Here is a 19,587-nt window from a genome sequence, read left to right as displayed (position 1 = left end):
TCACTGCAACTCCGAACAGACATGGAGTCCTCCTGTCAACAGCACTCTCACTTGTAGAGTGCCTGAAATGTGAATGCAGGAAAATATCCCAAAAAGATTTGCCTTCAGATGCACTGATGCTGATTATTTAATTCCTGAGGAGTCCTGAAGTTGGATCCTGCAGTTAAAGATTCTACATCCATCAGGAGACACCTGGCCAAGACCATCCTCCATTTAAAAAGGCTTCACCATTCAAGGAAAAGACCCAACAGTCAAAAAAAGCTCAGCACAGGAGAAAATACTACACACAGGCACAACTGTGTGCAGCCACAGTTGGATGGAGCAAACACACACCAAGGACATGGAAATTCTGCTTGGCCCTGCTCCACCTCCACAAGACACTGCTGGGAGGCCCTACAGAAGGTATGGGCTCCAAGAGGGGGCTTCCATGAGGAATGGGGGGAGCACTGGAGAAAAAGGTAAAACTTTAGAAAAACTAAAAATGGGTTCAGATTGGACTATGTGCAAATTTGCAGACTTTCCTTGACAATTCCATCAGTTCATTCCTAATAACTCAATTTTGTTCTCTGTCAGTAAGTGAACTGTCTCCTACTAGGAAACACATCCTTCCTAGCCCTACACCAGGGAATTTCTCTCACGAGGTGAAAACCCCAGCCAGGACCCAGCCTCAGCCCAAGCAATCCCAGGCATGTTGTGTCACCCCACACAATGAATTGGCAGGGTCAATCTGATCTAAAAGCAGTCTTACTCCAGCATCTGCCAGCAACCACTATAATCTCTAAAATGTGAAGTGTTACATCCTCCTCATCCCAGCTCCTTCTCCCAGTAACTCCTGATATTCTCACTACCCAAGACAATTTCTAATTACCCTCTTAAACTTTCCATATGCTAGACCACAATAACCTTATGCAACCGTAAGTCCTGAAATTGAATCCCACTGATCCTTTTCCTAAATCACCACTAATAATTCAGTTTCATTGTCCTCCAAGAGATAATTATTCAGGATATCATGCCCAAACTGGTTTACAGGTAGCCTCACCATGTGTTGCACCAACAAATGCTACACCCACTAATGGGAACTCTTCTGATGAAATCTTCTCAGAGGTGGACACAGAAAAAATAGTTTTATGGGATATCCAGCATTATCTCTTGGAGATGCACAGGGTGCTGGCAGCCTGCTCCAGCTGACTGCACACAGCAGTCATTGACTGTCCTACTGGGTTTCCTGCCTTCTGCAGCCTGGCTACAGCAAGTGATGGGACAAAGTGAAATAAAATGGCAGAAAGACATCATAAATACCCTTATAGAGCATTCCCTTCTGCTACTGTGCAGAGAATTTCTGTTTCACTTGTATATCAACATCTCATATTGTAGCCCTTCTCCTGATTTCTGAGTATAATCCAGAGCAAGTAATATTTTTTTAAATATTAGAATTCACCAAACTGACAGAATCTATTTATGTTTTAAAAAACCAAACATGATAAAACTACAGCAGCAGGACTGTGTAATGTTTACCCCAAAAAATCTCACACCATCTGTTTTCTTTACTTCCATTTTTAAGTGAATCCAGATTAAAGCACCTGATTTACACAACTACCTTTTTCAAAGATTATCTGATGAATTCTACAGATGAGAGTCCCTATTCCAAATCCAGAGCACAGTGTTGTTCTGTTAAAACTCTGAACCAGAAGAAAATAATCACAGGGTGTATTTTTTCCCATCTGGTAAACACTCTGACATGTGGTTTTTAAGTGTTGAAGCAAGAAGTGATACATGAAAACTTGATTTTAGAACAGATCAACACAAACTCACTTTGGAAAACAAATGCAAAACATGGAATTTTTAATAACATGTTTAGACCAGAATATTTTCAAACTGCTGTTCTGAAACAAAAATATTTCAAATGTTCATTAAAATCAAAAATCTAAATATTGTGTAGAGGCATCTGTGTTTTGGGATAGGATATCTTTAAAAACATTGTGGAGGGTGGATTTTTTTCAGGCTTGTGTTTCATCCAGCCTCATTTCTTAGACAATGTAATGCAGTGACAGTGCTCAGGAGAGAAATCTGACACTGTTCATACTGGAGACACAGATGCATATGTCCTCTAGAATTCACTCTCTGGTGCTCTCCTCTTCCAGTTGTACCTTGCTGGAAGATGGGCTGGGAAAGGCAGGGATTTTAAGATTTTAAGATTTAGGTTGTGGACTCCCTAAGGAGGCTCTGAGAAGGAACAGAAACTTTTGTCTGTGACTCCATCAGTAGGCAGCTGGGCCTAAATCTCTTTTCCATGGAAGAAGGGATTATTAAGTCTTAAAGGGAGGTGAACAAATGACATTCCACAATGAAAACTGAAGTCTGATGGCTTTCCCAGACACCTGAAGGCAAAGCCTAAACAGACATATTATCTGTGTATTACTCCATGCTATTGTCTGGATTCTCTTACACTATGACAAAGGTTTAGATAAGCCCTTAGCACATATAAAAACAGTTTCTGATGTGGGTTGTTAATGCAGTCTAGCACTTCACAAACAAGAAGGGACACACAGGAGCATTCTGTGCATGTCTGCTGCCAAAATGAGAGCAAAATGAGTAACTGAGGCACTGACAGCCTTTCCCCTTCCACTCTCTCTTCTTGGCTCCAAAGACATTCCGCACAATTTCACCTCTCAGAAAGACCCCACAGACTCCTCCTGTTGCCTTTGTGCTGTCTTTCCTTTATTCACATTCCTTCCCCATCAGAAGTGAAGTTGTTGCAGGCAGTTTTGTGGAGCAGCCCATGTGTCTCACTATGTTCTTTGCTACTCCAGAGCTCCACTTCTCCTCCACAGCATCTGAGTGGATTCCAGGATCACCTCCTCAAATCCACTTTTCATTTCTCACCCCAGCCACTTCTGCTGTGAATTGGAATTGTACAATCAGAGAATCACTGTGGTTGAAAAAGACCTCTAAGACCCTTGAGTCCAACCATCAACTCAGGGCTGCCACAGCCACTACCAAACCACATTTCTAAGTGCCACTTCTTTTAAATAGCTCCAGGGACAATGATTTTACCATTTCCAAGAGCAGCCTGATCCAGCGCTTGACCATCCTTTTATTGAAGAAAATTTTCCTTATATCCAATCTGAAATGGAAATTATTACTGAGATATTTTCTGTAATGCTGCATAAGAGCACCGTGTTTCTCTCTCTGCTTAAATCCTGCCTTACAAATCAATACAAAGGTAAGAGAACTTATAAAAAAAAGCTGCTGCTGATGACACTAAAAATCAAAAGCCTGAAGAGCCAACAGATGTGAGCATTTGTCTACAATATATGTCCTGTAGTCAGCATCAGTGACAGTGCCATAATTCATACACGGATGCAGTCTCCAGTCACTTCATCAAGTGGCATTGGAACTGAAGTACCAACATTAAATTTAAAATAAAAGTTCTGTCAACAGAAAATTCTCCAAACTGTCTTTGCAGCTCTTTAAAAGTATGGAATAAAGTTGACTTCGTAAATAGCAGTGTTTCTAGGAGAGTTTCCTGCTTCCAGTGAAAGGCAGTGTTTGTTTAATTTAATCACTTAGTGTAAGCTATGGACATGATCTCTTTTGTCTACAGAGGAAGATTTATTTCCCCATGTGTTTGCTTGGAGTTGGTTTACTGAGTCAGTGCAGCAAATGAGAAAAAACAACTAAAAAATCTCCTTTAATGTATTTTGTTTCACCACTATTAGCAATCTTCACAGGTGAAGACCTTTTTAATTTATTTTTTAAAGGTATAGATCTTATTAAAGATTGCTCTGAGCAATACCTTCCAATTCCAAGCAGCACTGGCAAAGTTTGAATTCAATCTGAGCTTTGCAGCTGGGGCCCACATCCTTTTCTTACTTTTTGCAGTATTAACTTGCATTATAAAAAGGACATTCAGGACACTGTGTGTTTCAGAGGAGGTCATTTATTTCCTGAATTACTTAAGAAAAGCTGGGCTTGAGCTCACACCCTACAGACAAGTCTATACTAATGAAATCACTGCCAGCCAGGACCACAACAGGTACAGCTTGTACTGGTCTCCCTCTCAGGTCTGACTTACACTACCAGGTTATCTAGCATAAGGCAAGCCTCAGCAACAGCCCAGAGGTATGGCAAGGCAGAGCTATGGCATGTTTATTTCAATTTCCAAGACTTTTGATGTGTTTTGCTGTCTCCCAGGTGGCCAGGAAGTACCCACTCAGCTCAGGAGCCTCAACAGTGGCTCAGTGGCCCATTTGTGGGTGCTTGTTTTAAGAGAGCTTCAGGATCCACTGATGATATTAATTGGATCTTCATCAACAGGAGCAAGCACCTGCATATCCATTCTCAACCCAATAAGTGCCTGTATTTGGAGCTAAACCCCAGCCCTGGTAACTCAGTGATACAGCTCAGAGTGCCTGAGACAATTATTTCAGCCTAAAATTCTTTACAGAAATGCTCATTTTTCAGTCTGCATTTGAACATCCTACTGCAATAAAAGTTGGGCCTATGATTAAAGTTCCTGGGCACTAAAATAGTACAAATAAATAATAACAACACTAACACATTATTAACTTCAGGTGTCTGTGTCCTTGCTGCCAGAAAATTGCTCAAGTCCAGTCGGGAAAAACTATCCAGAATTTCTATTCCATGGCTTAATGATGTTGCAAGATGCACCTCTTATAAAAATGACTGGAAAATAAATGCTCATATTTAAAGGTGCTGATCAGAAAACATGGAACAAATAAGCAGATGGACAGGTTCACCACCACAGCTGATTTGGAAGGAAAAATAAATATTTAAAAACATTTTTATATTATCATTTGGTTGATAATTATAAAATTTGGCTTATAATTATAATTTTGAGTTGGTGTGTAAAGAGAGACAAAGCTACCCTATTGCCACAAAACATCCCTGGTTCAGCAGGGAATTTGCCTCCTAAATGCTGCTTCAGGGTCTGACAAATAATCTCTCAAATGACCCTTGAGACTTGGATCAACTCATCTCACCTCCAGTTCATCACTGGGCCATGGAATCACAGAATAACCTGAGCTGGAAGGGACCCACAAGAGCAGCCCTCAAGTCAGTTCCCTTGCACAGCTGCCTGATCTGTGGCTTCTCAGTTGGACTGAGCACTTCAGCAATGATTTTCCTTGGCAAAGCCAAATAATAACTTCAGGAAATCTTTCCTGTGTCCTTCAGCAACAATGAACCTCCTAAAGCTCCTGTATCAACCCCTTCCTCTAGTCCATACAGGTATCAATGTGAAGAATCAGGTCAGAAAACATAAATTTAAAATTGCAGAGGAAAGAGAGACTATTTTTGTGTTCTAATTAGTTTATGTGCAGCCAACTCAAATCAGTTGTCCCTCAACACCACCAGGACAGCACAGGAAGAGCTGACACAGGCTTCCATGCATAATTCGAATGAATATCCATGTAACTACAATGTAAGAAAACCACTTTTCTTCCTGGGCATTTTTGGGACATAGTCTAATTAAGAAAAAAAAAATAAAAAAGAAGAGAAAATGCTGATAAAATGTTTTAAAAATCTAATGTCACAAAAAGTGCTGTTAAGCAGAATAGTTTTGTCATAAAGTGAATGTAAGCATTTTCATTAAGGAGAAACATTGAAATCTGCAGCAATATGTCTAGAACAGAGTGCCACTGCAGGAATAGGAATAATATTTTACCTTTCATGCAGTTAGCTTGGAGGAAGAGTCAATTTAAGTATCCCTTGATGGGGCAAGCATTTTGTGCAGTTTTAATTAACATAAAATTTGCTAACATTATTTAGCTTGTGCAAAAAGGAAAATTACTTAATCCTATATCAGCAATTTTCACAGATACATTTATAAAATTGCTAACACATGCATATATATCTTTAATTTACAGGGGACTTGAGCTAAGTAAGTGTGACATTATTTGGATGGATACTGTCAGGTATCTTAAAAATAATACATGGATACAAAATCTTCCTTCAAACTGAAGGAAAAGAAAAAAACAAAAAACAAAAAACAAAAAGCACCAACAACAACCAATCAACCAATCAGCCAATCAGCCTAAGAAAAATAACACAACAAAAGCAGGATGTTCGACTCAACAATTCAAGAATTCAAGAAGTGTTCTTGTATGCTCTAGGAATAGAAAGGGATTCCTGGGGTGAAGGCTCACAAGTTGGATTTGATGATCCTTCTGAGCTCCTTAAAACTCAAAATATTCTATGATTCTAAAATCTTTTAAATCCATTAGAAACACTGTCTTCATTCTTGCAGGCTGCTGCTGAAATACTTGCAGATTAGATACTGTACCAAAAGTAAAAAGTCTTAAAGTATGAAAACCAGTATCAAATGGTGTTTTGCTGGGCATGGTTCCCTGCTGGACACAAGGGATTTAACCTGCATGGGGCCTTAAGGTCTTGGATTACTTCTCTGACATTCTCCACAGACAGGTGATCAGCTCTTTAGAAAAACTCCTGACACACAAACCACATCTAGATCATTCCTCCTGTTTTCAAGGGCATAAATTGCCAGAGCAAATAAATGAGCAATCAGAATCTGCTGTCTAGCAGTGTGATTCCTCCCCCCTCAGGGAAATCCCCAGAGCCCTCCCTTGGAGATGCCACAGAGTTTACCCCACCTGGGCAGACGGAAAACACTTCCTCACAGACTCCTGCTTAACACGGACCCATCCCAGTTCCTTTCCCCATTTGTCCCAACTTCCCCTGGTCTCTCCTTTCCCTGTTCCCTCATTGGTTGTAGTATCCTTGGTGGCCGGCCCCATTTTCCCCAAAGCCAATGCCCTTTGCCCTGCCCTTTGTACTGCCCCCGTGCCCTCCCCTACTTAACCTTGTGCAGAGCACACGGTCCAGTCTTTTGACTCTGGTTTCCCTTCAGTGTGCTAAAATAAACCTCACTAGAACTGGCCATATAAAAGGCCCTTCTGCCTTTCTTTGCTGAGCTAGCCATGATGAGTGGTGTGTGTGGACTTGACTGCTTTGCCTGAATGCTTACCCAAGTGGCTTTTCCACAGGAGATGCTTATTGGGGAATAAGTATAGGGAGCAGCAACCACCATCTAAACCCCACACAGCTACAGCAGTTACTGCACATCACCAACAGCTGTAGCAATGGAAGCTCATAATTCTTCCCCACACTTTAGCAATTATTGAAACGTAATCCTAAAGCTGAAGTCCAGTTTGTTAATTTACTATTGAAAAGGAAACAAATGAAACGCTCAGTTCTATTCTGAGCAGTCAGCTCAATGTGAGGTTGCACCTTTACAGCTTTAGGACATCCCCATGGATATATTTCTTACTGCAGGGGTGACCCTGCAAAGTGATTCAGGTCTGCTGAATTTGTCTCCAAAGTTAACAAGAAACTATGTCAGAGGTGTCAGTGTTATTATAACACAGGGCCAAATGAGCTGATCCATGGTGGAGCTGAATCCTCTCTGGCAACTCTTAACATAAACCACTCTGTGCTGCCCTTATAATGCTATGGTGCAATTTGGAGCTCTAATTTGCCAAAAGCTTTAAAAAGAAGGAGTTAAGGGGTTATTAACTTAAGAAATCCCCCTTCCTCACTAAATGCAAATCAGTGATTTTCCTCTGGGATGATCCTGCTTTAAGCACAAGCAATGGGGAAATCCCATACAACACAGCTGTCCTGGTTCCAAGATGATGAAAAACTATGGAAGGTGAATGAAATTGCTGTCAGACAAACAGACATCTCTCAATCTCAACAAGATAAATTATTTGCATCTTAAAAGGAGAAACATTAACTTCAAATACAGGATAAAGAGGAAGATCACACATGCTGCATTGTGTGGTTCCATGTCCTCTGTTTCCACCAAATCTGGTTTTACACATATTATAGGAAAATAACAATAAGAAATAATAATAAGAAGTCATCACTTACCTGAGGGCCAATCAGACCATTGATTCCTGGGAATCCTGGTTCTCCCTTTTTACCCTGCATGTTCAACAGAGGAGCACATATTAGAGAGCAGACCAAAGACTGCTATTGATTTTCCAAAGCCTTTCACCACCAACCTGGTAAATCAATGTAACGTGGGTACACAAAACACAAAAGCTACAAATGAAGACAACACCATTTGGAAATGAAACTCTAGTTGTCTTTAACAATCCTGTATCTCCCAAATTGTGGCAATAGCTGTAAAATTGAGAGCTGTTCTCACACACATGGTGGCATCTCCTACACTCTGCAATCCCACCTGGCTTCCCCCTACAGAGGGATAAGGAAGTCATGGTGTCGCGATGCAACCAAGGGAAGTGCCAAGTGTAAACATGGGCTGAGAGGTAAAGCAGTGGCCCTCTGGTCCCTTGCACTGCTTCTTGCATTAAGAAATAAAATAATTGAGAACTCTGGTGCATGGTTGAATAGAAAAGATCCACAATCTCTAAGATGGGAAACAGGAATCCATGAGGCATTTCTGGGTAAAGGTGGCATTAGCACCAAAGGGCAGAGCTCATGGACTCCTCTGCAAGTAAAAAATATCCCTTCAAAGGAACCAGAGAACTCCACTGGTGCAAGGCAAAGAGAAGCAAAGAGCTGGAGTAAAACCCTGACACAAGATCACCTGTATGGATGCTGGACCTCTCTGTCCCCATGGGTTTGATCTCAAATAATTCAAAAGGAAAAAATCCAACATGAGAAAAATGAGGAAGAAAGGATGGAGCAAGCACTGGAGTTAAGGCAGAGGTTGGACTTGTTTCTTAACCCAACAGGTGACTTCCTGTGTTGCTTTAGGTAAGTCACATATTTTATAAAAATTATCTCTTCTTCCCTCATACGTAACCGACACTGAATCATAAATATTTCTAAGGCTGTTAGTAATATAGTGGGGGAGGGTACATGTAAGAGACAGACTTTTTCTTCCTTCATTTCTACTTCTCTTCCAGACTGATTTTCTTTTTAGAAGGAAAATATAATTTAAAAAGTTTAATGTCCCTGATAATATGAAGGGTCAAATACAAAATCTTCCCTTTATTTTTCTTCATTGAAAGATGTACAGAAACAGCATCTATTAACAGCAGTTTTTTGCTGACTTAATGAAAAATCTAAACCATCAAAAAGAAAACAAGTTTTCATTATGTTTTCCTCAGCTGTGACTGAGATTCATTATCTGATGTGTCAGAATCAGTTATTTTAATTATTTTTCTCATTAAAAAATTCCCAGCAACTCTCCACCCTAAAACAATGAAAATCAGCATTCATATACAGAAGAATTTAAGAAGAATATTAAAGGAGTGATTATAGGGTCCTCAGGTATCAGAAGAAATTTGTAATCATTTGCAGGACTCAATATCAATAAAAATTTGAATTATATACTCCAGCACACCCACTCTTCCTAAATGTTCCTTCTACTTTTCCAACATCCATCATTTATTTTCTTGTCAAAGCCAACAAGACCTCATTTTTAATTTGAAGGACTCATGTCACCACATCATTTAACATATGTTTTCTAGTTAAAGATGATCATTTTGCCCGCTGCCAAGGTGACCATGCAAATGGCACTGTTAAAATACTCATTTAAATATGAATATTAATATGAATAAAGCATACAGGATGTGGTGTGGGGGACCAGACACAGGAGATGAGCCGCCTCCAGCTTCCTATCCATGTGGGAGCTCCATGTCAAGGTGGCTACTTCCAGAGTTACAACACTGAGACCAGAACAGAGAATCACAGAATCATGGAATTACAGAATGGGTCAGGTTGGAAGGCACCACAGCAGGTCATCTGGTCTAATGGCCCTGCTCAGGCAGGACCATCCCAGAGCACAGGCACAGGATTGTGTCCAGACAGTTCTGGAATATCTCCTGTGAGGGAGACTCCAGTGCTCAGTAACTTCAGACTAAAGAAGTTCTTCCTCATAGTGAGGTGGAACTTCCTGGGCATCAGTTCCTGCCTGTTCCTCTTGTCCCATTGCTGGGCATCCGAGCAGAGCCTGGTCCCTGCTCTGACCCCTCCCTGTAGACACTGACAGACAGGGATGAGGTCCCCCCTCAGTCATCACTTCTCCAGGCTGAACAGGCCCAGCTCTCTGTTTTCCTCAGAAGAGAGATGCTGCAGTGTCCTCTGAGGCTTGGTCCCAGGAACAGAGGTGGATTTGGCAGCAGGCACATGGGAAGCATCCTTAATTGTGTCCATCAAAACAACCCAGTGTTACTGATGCCTTTGTGTCCCACCAACCAACTGTTCTGTCTCCAGAAGAGATGCAAGAGCAGCTGGTTATTCTTTCCTTGGGTACAATGTTGAGAAGGTTCAGGTTGTTTTAAAACATTAAGAAATCTCTTAGAGCAACATATAGAGACTGAGAGAGACTTCCCATTGTGAAGGGGACTTGTGGGCCACTCTGAGGTTAACTGAAATCCAACTACAACAGATTTCCTCCAAAGCATTATAGTCTGTCTGTAAAGGACAGAAATACTTGCTGGGAGAAATTATACCTATGAGAGCAAAACTCAGTGAAATGTCACATTGCCTAATAATATGACAGAGAAACCCATAAATTATGCTCTGTTACCTACAGTAGGAATCAGGTAAGATTGTGTATTTTTTGACAATAGGAAATACATCCTATTTGTCTTTATCAGCAATTTGAACAAAAGCACAGTTAAAAATGTATGTTTTATTGGAAATTTGTGTATTTACCTCACTGACAATTACAGTTTCACTCTGGATTTGGTCTATGACATTAATTCCCTCTCCTTTTTTTTTTTTTTTTTTTTTTTTTTTTGTTAACTTGCTTACAGTTTGATTTCTGCATAGCTGAACTTTGCCAGGGCAGGCAAAGTCATCTGAACATTTCAAATACTCACAAATAAATGTGAACACAACCATCCATCAAATCGATATCTTCTATACAGAAGACAGGAAATCAAGGAAAAATGTCATTTCCACTCTGCTGGAGGGGAAATTCTGAAAGGTACCTCAGCCCAAGACTGTTTCCCATCTTGCTGTCCAATAGCCAGAATACACATGTTTTCTTAGCATGTTTCTCTCAGCATGTTTTTCTCTGAGGTTTGGCCCAGAAACACAGGTGGATTTGGTACAAAGTATGCAGAAAACATCTTTAGTTGTGAATGAATATAACTGCTAGCATAAATGCCAATTTTATTTCCCCTGTAACCTGAATGGGATACTAGGATTACCCATTTTATCTGGTCTGTTTGCCTCTGCAATACTAGAGAAACCAGAAGAAATCCAGCAACGTTAATCAATGTTTGAGCTCCCTGAAGGCTCCAGCCTTTTGCAGTCTCCATATGCATTAGATAGATAACACAGGTAAATTCTGAAGTGAGACCATCTCCATAGTTTGAGGATAAAAATACCACCAGGGTAGGCCAGATCATGAGTGATTATTGGGGCAGTTGTGGCAAAGTCAAGGGTTACAAAGACTTCTGGACATGGAGAGAGACTGCAGCTTGAGACTGGCTCCTTCCAAAATGCCTTCTTAATTTTCTAGGCAAGCTTATTCTCCTCTCTTCTAGATTATTTATCCATTTCACCCTGGAATTACCAGTCAGCTCTCTCCATTCCTTGGATTCTGGGAGCCTAAGATGGTTCAAATCCAGGGCAGTTCACACACAGAGAAGTAAGAGTTGAAATAGTGTTGACTTCCAAATTCAAGTTGTGACTGGCCTGAACAGGAAAATCATATGCAACAATCCACTCAGGTGAGAGATGGGTCAAGAATGGAAAGTCAAATACCTGTATTTCTTCCACCATCAAACACAGGAAGAACTCAGCAGCCCTCCACAGATTTGTTAACTTTTAATCTCCCAGGACAGCTGACAGGGACAAACCTTTGCTGCATTGACAAATCTGAACACTGCTCCTCTGGGTGGAGAGTGCACCCTGAACCCAGGAGTTCCCACTTTAAACTTTTATTATTATTTATTATTATTATTATTATTATTATTATTATTATTATTATTATTACTTATCTGCCTGACTTACATACATTGAGTCTTAAACATGGAGAAGTACATTCATTAAATATTACTATATTATAAATGTATTTTCCATTAATTTTCTTTCCAGAAGTTTATTCTTATTACCCCATGATACTCCAGTATTATTTTTTGGTTTGTACTGATTGTACTTTGAACTTGGACAGAGTTTATCAATGTAATTTTATAAAACTAAGCTGCAGTCCCGCATATCACACTCAAAATGGTCTAAACAGCTCCTACCTCATGACTGCTGCAGGATAAATGTTTTTTCTTGGCCTCTTTCTGAAATTTCAATCACTTGAATGAAATTGTAGCATTTAAGAAAGAGGCAAATTCTTGAAATCCAAATTATTGGGTACACTTAAGAGGAACCCTATGTTTAGTCTGTACTGGACACAGATCTGCATGTTTTCCAGGAGCATGTCATAAGCCTGCACCTTTTGTACCTATCAAGAAAAAAATTTAGTTTTATTTCCAACAAATATTTCAGTAGATCAGGTATCAAAGACTTAAGAGCAGAACCAAAGCACTTCAATTTTCTTCAATTTGACAGAAGAAAAAGAATCACAGGAAGAGGGAAGAAAACCACAAGACCACCCTAAAAGTGAAAGCAGACTCTCAGAGTTCTTTCTCAGGAAGTTTTAATAAAATCAGGACAGCATTATCTGTCACTCAGAGGTCTTGCAGGTCACATGGGAATAGCAGAGCATTTTTCTTCACACAGTGTGCTCCTGATGTGAGGGTATCATTGTCAAAATGCAGACATCAGCTGCCAGGCACTTCTGACTAATAAAATGAACACAACCCAGTTGCTTGGTTCAGGTTGGAATTGTTACCTCCTGCCCCCAGATGGGATCTGTGTAGATCCACCAAGCCCAGTACTTTGATTCATCTCAAGAATTCAGTCATTGAATAATGGCCTTTAATTAAAAAAATATATCTATTCATCTAAGATGCTTGGTGACTAATAAAGACCCTTAGGAGAAGTCTAACTAGCTAGACACAACAGAGTCTAGGGAAAAATTTAAAGACAGAACAGATCAAAGGACATCTGTAATCAAATGATCATTAGCAGGAGCATTTTCTGTCCTATTGCAAATCCTGACGGATCACTGTCCTTTACCAGTTAATATGCTCTATTAATCTTATTCAAGAAACGGTGTTTCACAGCAGGCTTTAAAACCAGGATAACTCCTAACTTACCAACTTAGGGGCAAAGCACTGCAGAGTTATTTGCTAAAGTGATATTTTCTAATGTTTAGGAAATTACAAGAAAGCAAGTAAATGCCCTTTTCCACTGAGGGATTGACTAAAGGCTGTTTGCACTCTCTTTAGGAAGATTCCTAAAATTCATGCTTACAGCTAAATTTAACAGCACACAATCCAATGGACAGTCTGCAGAAAGCCTCTTAGCAAGGTGTATATCTTTTCCCTGTGCTGTTGTTTCCTCATCACCCTCCCATGCTCACAGGTTCTCACACAGGCTGATAACAGCTCTGGTGCTGACTCAAAGCACTGCAGGCAAACCCCATGATCTCCTTTGGGAGTGAACTCCTTATAAAGTCTCTGTGGCTACTTAAAAAAGTGACCCATTAAACAGCAGTACTGAGACCCAAGTGACTGCCTCCAGAAACACTAAGCAGGGATCTCACTTCCACTCTCATTTGTCGACTTTTTGAGGGCAAAGAGGCCCTGAAGAGAGACCTTGACAAAGAGACACCTAGACTGGGCAATCACCAATTGGATGGTGGGCAATCACCAGTTGTGTGGTGATTGGTGTGAATCCATAGTTCTAGATCCTGCACCTGGGATGGGGCAACCCTGGATGTACAGACAGACTGAGAAATGAGGCTGGAAAGCAGCTGTGGGATGGGACTTGGGGTCCTGGTAAGTAGAAAGTTGGAGTCAGCAGCACCCTGGCAGCCAGGAGGGTCAGCCCTGTCCTCGGGGCATCAGGCACAACATCACCAGCTGGGCAAGGGAACAGATTGTCCCGCTCTGCTCTGCACTGGAGTGGCCTAACCTTGAGTCCTGGGCGCAGTTTTGGGTTCCACAATATAAGAAACATATAAAGGTATTAGAGAGTGTCCAGAGGAGGGCAACGAGAATGGCCTTGTGAGGAGTGACTGAGGACACTTGGTCTGTTCAGCCTGGAGAAGAGGAGACTGAGGAGAGACTTCATTGCAGTTACAGCTTCTTTGTGAGGGGAAGAGGAGGGGCAGGTACAGATCTCTTCTCTGTGATGACCGCTGATAGGACTTGAGGAAACAGCATGAAGCTGAATTGGGGGAGATTTAGGCTGGATTTCAGGAAAAGGTTTTCATCAGAGTGTGGCTGAGTACTGGAACAAGCTCCCCAGGGCAGTGATTGCAGCACCAAGCCTGCCAGAGTTCAAGAAGCATTTGAACAATTCCCTCAGGAACGTGGTGGGATTCTTGGGGCTCCTTTGTGCAGGGCTGGGATTTGGACTCGATGATCCTGATCGGTGCCTTCCAAATCAGGATGTTCTGATTCTGAGTTGTCTCATGAGATGTTCTTCATATGGACAGGCTCAAGCAAGGAAAAGCAGGTTCAGAGTACGAGTGCAACAATATCAGGTCCACTATGAAATTGACCTTTTAGCAGTACTTAAATATGTGAAGATATAATTCCATGTCAAAAAGAAATCCATGAGTTTTTCATGCATAGGAAAGCTAAGCTCCTGGCAGAGAATAGTACACCAGCTACCATTTTTGGGGATCTTCTTTTTGAGTACAGACCAAACAGGACAGAAAATAATAAGTATTGCAAGAATCTTTACACTCATTTGACTTCTAGGACAACAGAATTTCTCTGAAATTTCAAACTGACCACATTAGTAGTGGTTCTGCACACTCAGAGTCATATCAAGCAACCCCTCAGCAGTAAGGAGCAGATATAAATACAGGAGAGCACATGGCAAGAAAGAACCTGCACTGCATTCAACCTCCAAGAGGTACTGAAAGCTCCTGGACAATGAATAAGGAATATGGGAAAGGATCTGGGACTCAGGATTCTTATATAAGTAGACAAATATATGTAAGGTGGGTGAAAGTAGCAAACCTTATTGAACAAATCTGTCCCGAGCCTCCTGAGACTCAAATTAAATAAAAGAAGCAACTCACCCTTTGACCTGGCAAACCAGGGATTCCAGGCTTGCCTTCCAGACCAGGCTCTCCCTTTAAAATTGAGAAGATTTAGAAAGTTAACAGAATAAGAAAAAACTAGTGAGCTATATATGATTTCCTAGCTGTTTTGTGCTACCATTACTGCATGGCTACCTAGACAACTCTTACCTGATGATTATGTTGTCCTGTGAGCAGAAGAGAATGAGTAAACAAGATAAAGTGACAATGCCCTGATTAAATACAGAGCACACAACTATATTTAAATTACATAATTCAAACTGGATTTACCTAAGCAACACACCTTCACAATGCCGTCAATTTTACAAAAGCCAATCAACAGTGAAACACAACAAGCAATTCAAAAGAGAGGAAACACAAAGTGTTTACAAATGAGGCAGCAGTGACAGTCTGAACTGAGACATCCTGCAGAGCTGGGTCATAAAATATAACTAGCATAGGCTGCAATCTAAGTCAGAAGTAAGAATGTTGGCATGTACAAACTGTTGTAAAAATTGTGTTGAAATATAAACACACATACTCAATTCTTAGTTTTCATCCAGAAAGTATTTCAGCCACGACCTTGTGGCATAACACCAACCCCTTTGACAGCAACTACTCCCTGACCTTCATGACATGACAGCTCACAAATTATCAGTCAGTGCCTCTCTGAGATGTGCCCATACAGCTCTTCAGGACATTAGAAATAGAAAAATGATCAGGTTCTGCATGACAACAGCCTTAAGGCAAAGTCTGTCCATGTCCTGGTTGTCACTTCCCTGTGTTCAGACAGGTGATCCACAGCACGACACCTTCTGTCAGCAATGAAGAAAACTGGAGGCTGTGGGCACTATTTAAATATTTTGGAGCCTGAATAATGTATAAGATTTTCATATGCCTCACTCCAGCCTGAGTTTCAGCTTCTGAAATTGCAAGTAGTGAGAGAAACAACTTACTGGAGGTCCAGGAAGTCCAGGGTGGCCTTGTGGTCCTCGTGGCCCAGGCTTTCCCTGCAGGAATGTTTGGGTTTTTTTTAATAAAAGTTTTAAAGTATCTTTATGAAAATGTGCATGGGCACATTAGACACATTGACTGTCTTTACAGGACCTATACTACCACTTTCCCCACAAGTCCTGAAGAACCAGTGCAGAACCAGCTGTTTTTCTCCTTAATCTCTGACTACTCAAATTATCAGCACTCACTAGGCTGCAGACAGACTGATCCACCCACACTCAACAGGCACTTATCCGTATCTGGTTCTCTGTTTTTCACAGGTAGTAACTCTACTGAAGACACTGGGATATCCTGGATATTCCACTAGAACTCTCTGGGGTGGTGTTTGGTAGTGGAGAACAACAGTTTTTGCATAAGCAGCTCCCACCAGCATTTCCCCCAAGCCTACAGAGGTCTGAAGGGCTTCAAAGTATCATTTACATGATGCATACAATTGTATTAAGTAACAGCTAAATGCAAAATACAGATCCACCAACAAAAAAATAAAAATTTAAATATATATATATATATATATATATATATTATACATTAGACTAACAGACTGACACAATGGGTATGTCCCCCTATTTGAGTGCCCAGGTTCAGAGACAAACTAGGCAAAAAATAAAATACAGTTTAACATTAATGTTAATACATCCCTGTCCTTACATAATTGCATAGCTTACTCTACAGTTCATATTTCTCATTTATGTAAGATTCACATCTAAAAATGGCATTGCCCTTTCTCCTTTCTTCATTATTTTTGCCATTGTAATTAGGAAAATTTATTTCTTGATTTCCTGATAATGCTTCCATCCAGCTTCCCTTTAAAGCACTATTTTACAGCAAAATCTAACCTAACAGGCAACAGAATTACATTAAAATATCCTTGCAATGAAAGAAGAGATTTTGAGTCTCTTACTTCCTCTCCTTTTAGGCCTTCAATATGTACCTGCAATGGAAATACAGAGTCAGAAAGGATGGAAAGAGTAAATACAAGGCAGAAGATGCCAGAGGTATCATGGGCCCCCACAGGGTATTTTTCTGCCCTTGCTGTTCCTTCAAGTTGCATGATAACTCCTACAGCTCCTCAAATCCTCTTGCAGGCTGAGAGATGCTTTCTATTTAAAGAGCTCAGACTATCACAAGGTTTTCTCTCACCTGTGAAGTGATTTGTGTGGCTGTATAAACAGTAAGAACTTAATTAATCATCTCATTATATAAATAAGTTAGTAAATTCCCCAGATTTTGTTTTATTCCAAATCACAAAGACCTATTGAGTGCAGGAGGAATCACATAACAAGCAGACTGGCTGGGGATATGCCCCATCAGTTAAACTCATTTTCAGATGTTATACACATCTTTCAAAATTTCTTGGTAATTGCTGTCCCATCATTAATATCACATTTGAACAGCACAGCAAAATGTTCTTACCCAAACAGCCAGGGTTTTTTTCATAGTTTTCTAATTCCTTTACTTTCTACCACATTCTGAGTAAGGGAAAGCCTGCTGACTTTCCCACAATTACCAGGGAGCCTCTCATTCCTGTCTATAGTTGAAGAGTGCTATTTCCTAATTTTAATCTTTTTTGTTTTGTTTTGTTTTAAGGTTAAAGGGATACTACCTAACTGCTTTTTTACCAGCCCATACTGAACTCAGTTCTAGACCTCTCCTCTGCATACTTAGTGGTGAATCTTTCTCCATTCACCCAGAGATAACCTCTTCATACAGACAGTACTAGTCTCTGGACATCCTTACATCCCTGCCAGAGTTGTCTCTGGCATCAGTGAAGGCAGAGGGATGCACAAAGGATGTTAATCTAGTGCCACAATAAAGATAAGCCCCACTCTTCTCTTTTCTGTTTCATTTTTTCATTAATGCTTTCCTGATTTCAGAACATAAAGTTCTAGCTGTTTTAATATTCCACCAGGACTTTTCCAGATACAAGCTAAGGAAAGATCATTCCCTCTCATCAGAAACTGCCTTTTTCTTCTCCTGCCCCAACTCTTACACTTAGTCCATATCAAAGACACTCAGCTACTCAATACTGAAAGTTCATTTGCTTTTATAACTTGCCCAGACTCTATGTACCAAAGGCCACTTGGAATCAACAACTGTCAGAAACCACACAGTCCTGTCACAGTATTGCTCTGTCTGATGCACTTGAGGCAATGCTTTCCTTCATTGCCTCAAGTTCTGGTCTTCACACTTCACAATCTCCCAGAATTGTGGAAGAGCATCTCCTCATTGGAACCTGTCACATGCCTTCTTCAAAAGTCTTTTCTTTTAAAAACTTCTTTTAAAAAAATATTTAAGAACATCTCTCAGTGAGATCCTCCCAACCTGCATTTCTACTTCTCATGCAATAATGCTACAAAGTCTGGGAAAGCTAAAAAAAAAATTCTTACTTTAGTGCCAGGCAATCCTGGAAGTCCTGGTTCACCCTGCAGGGAAACGAGAAAGAAATGAAAAAACATACATAGAACACAACATGGCAGAATATACAACAGTGCAAAGTAAAAGCAACATCCTGAGCATATTTTCTGATTGTTGTTGTACATTCTTATTTTCAACAACCATCTCATAATTAATAGATCTGGACATACAATCTCAATTAACTCTCTTTTCTCTGCTCATGCAGAAACTGGTTGTGGTCTGTCTTACTGTGATGTTTTACATACATTTTAATAATATTCAGTGACTTAAAATGAATGATGCATTGGATGCACAATAGCATTAGATTTGTGCTTCAAAAAAATCTTGTATTTGCTCTGTACACTTACCACACAAACAAACTGTTTGATGCTTAGATTCCTAAGACCCCCAAGGAGATGGATATTAAGGAGGTCAAAACACTTCTATTTGTTATCAACCAAAATAACTGCAAAAAAAAGTGAGAAATGGTACCATTTTCCCCAAGTCATTTTATAGAACAATTCACACCATAGTGGTTGTGGAACACTGGGATGCTACATCCTCTTCCCATAATTTATTGCCATCTAGGTTATCAATTTGTTCCAGTTCATTTTTCTCCAGCAATGTCCACCATTTATTATGCTCCAAGATTGTGCATACAGAAGGTTTATCCTTTACTTTAGGCACAGACTGGTGTTACATTTATCACACAGTTTCCCTCTACACTCTATTTCTTCATTACTCATGTAGGTCTCTGAATGACCCAGCATATATTTCATGTATTTTCTCCTAAGTTAAATTACTCTTTGTTATTTATTCAGAGCATCATAGAATAGGTTGGGTTGGAAGGGATCTTCCATCACTGATAGAATCACTGAAACATTAAGGTTGAAAAGACTTCCAAGGCCATTGAGCTTAACCTTTGACTGAACACCACCATGGCAACAAGACCAGAGCACTGAGTGCCACATCCAGTTGTTCACTGAACACTTCCAGAGATGCTGACTCCACCACCTCCCTGGGCAGAACCTTGCAATGCCTGACAAACCTTTCAGTCAACA

General features: G+C 40.3%; 1 protein-coding gene across 1 annotated transcript in view; it reads right to left on the bottom strand.

The window, feature by feature from the left end:
• The window catches only part of COL22A1 (collagen type XXII alpha 1 chain), a 217,508-nt gene that overhangs the window by 72,250 nt on the left and 125,671 nt on the right, over positions 1 to 19,587 (bottom strand). Inside the window, exons 20-24 of the mRNA XM_054281552.1 lie at positions 18,520 to 18,555; positions 17,034 to 17,063; positions 16,075 to 16,128; positions 15,119 to 15,172; positions 7,912 to 7,965 (exon numbers count right to left, since the gene is read on the bottom strand). Of these exons, the coding sequence (XP_054137527.1) occupies positions 7,912 to 7,965; positions 15,119 to 15,172; positions 16,075 to 16,128; positions 17,034 to 17,063; positions 18,520 to 18,555 (228 nt within the window). The remainder of the gene's footprint in view (positions 1 to 7,911; positions 7,966 to 15,118; positions 15,173 to 16,074; positions 16,129 to 17,033; positions 17,064 to 18,519; positions 18,556 to 19,587) is intronic.

Source organism: Melozone crissalis, unplaced genomic scaffold (assembly GCF_028551555.1).
Source record: "Melozone crissalis strain CALT ecotype California unplaced genomic scaffold, PUWL_Pcris_2 ptg000002l_1, whole genome shotgun sequence".
Classification (NCBI taxonomy): Eukaryota; Metazoa; Chordata; class Aves; order Passeriformes; family Passerellidae; genus Melozone; species Melozone crissalis.
This window is presented reverse-complemented; position numbering and strand designations above follow the sequence as displayed.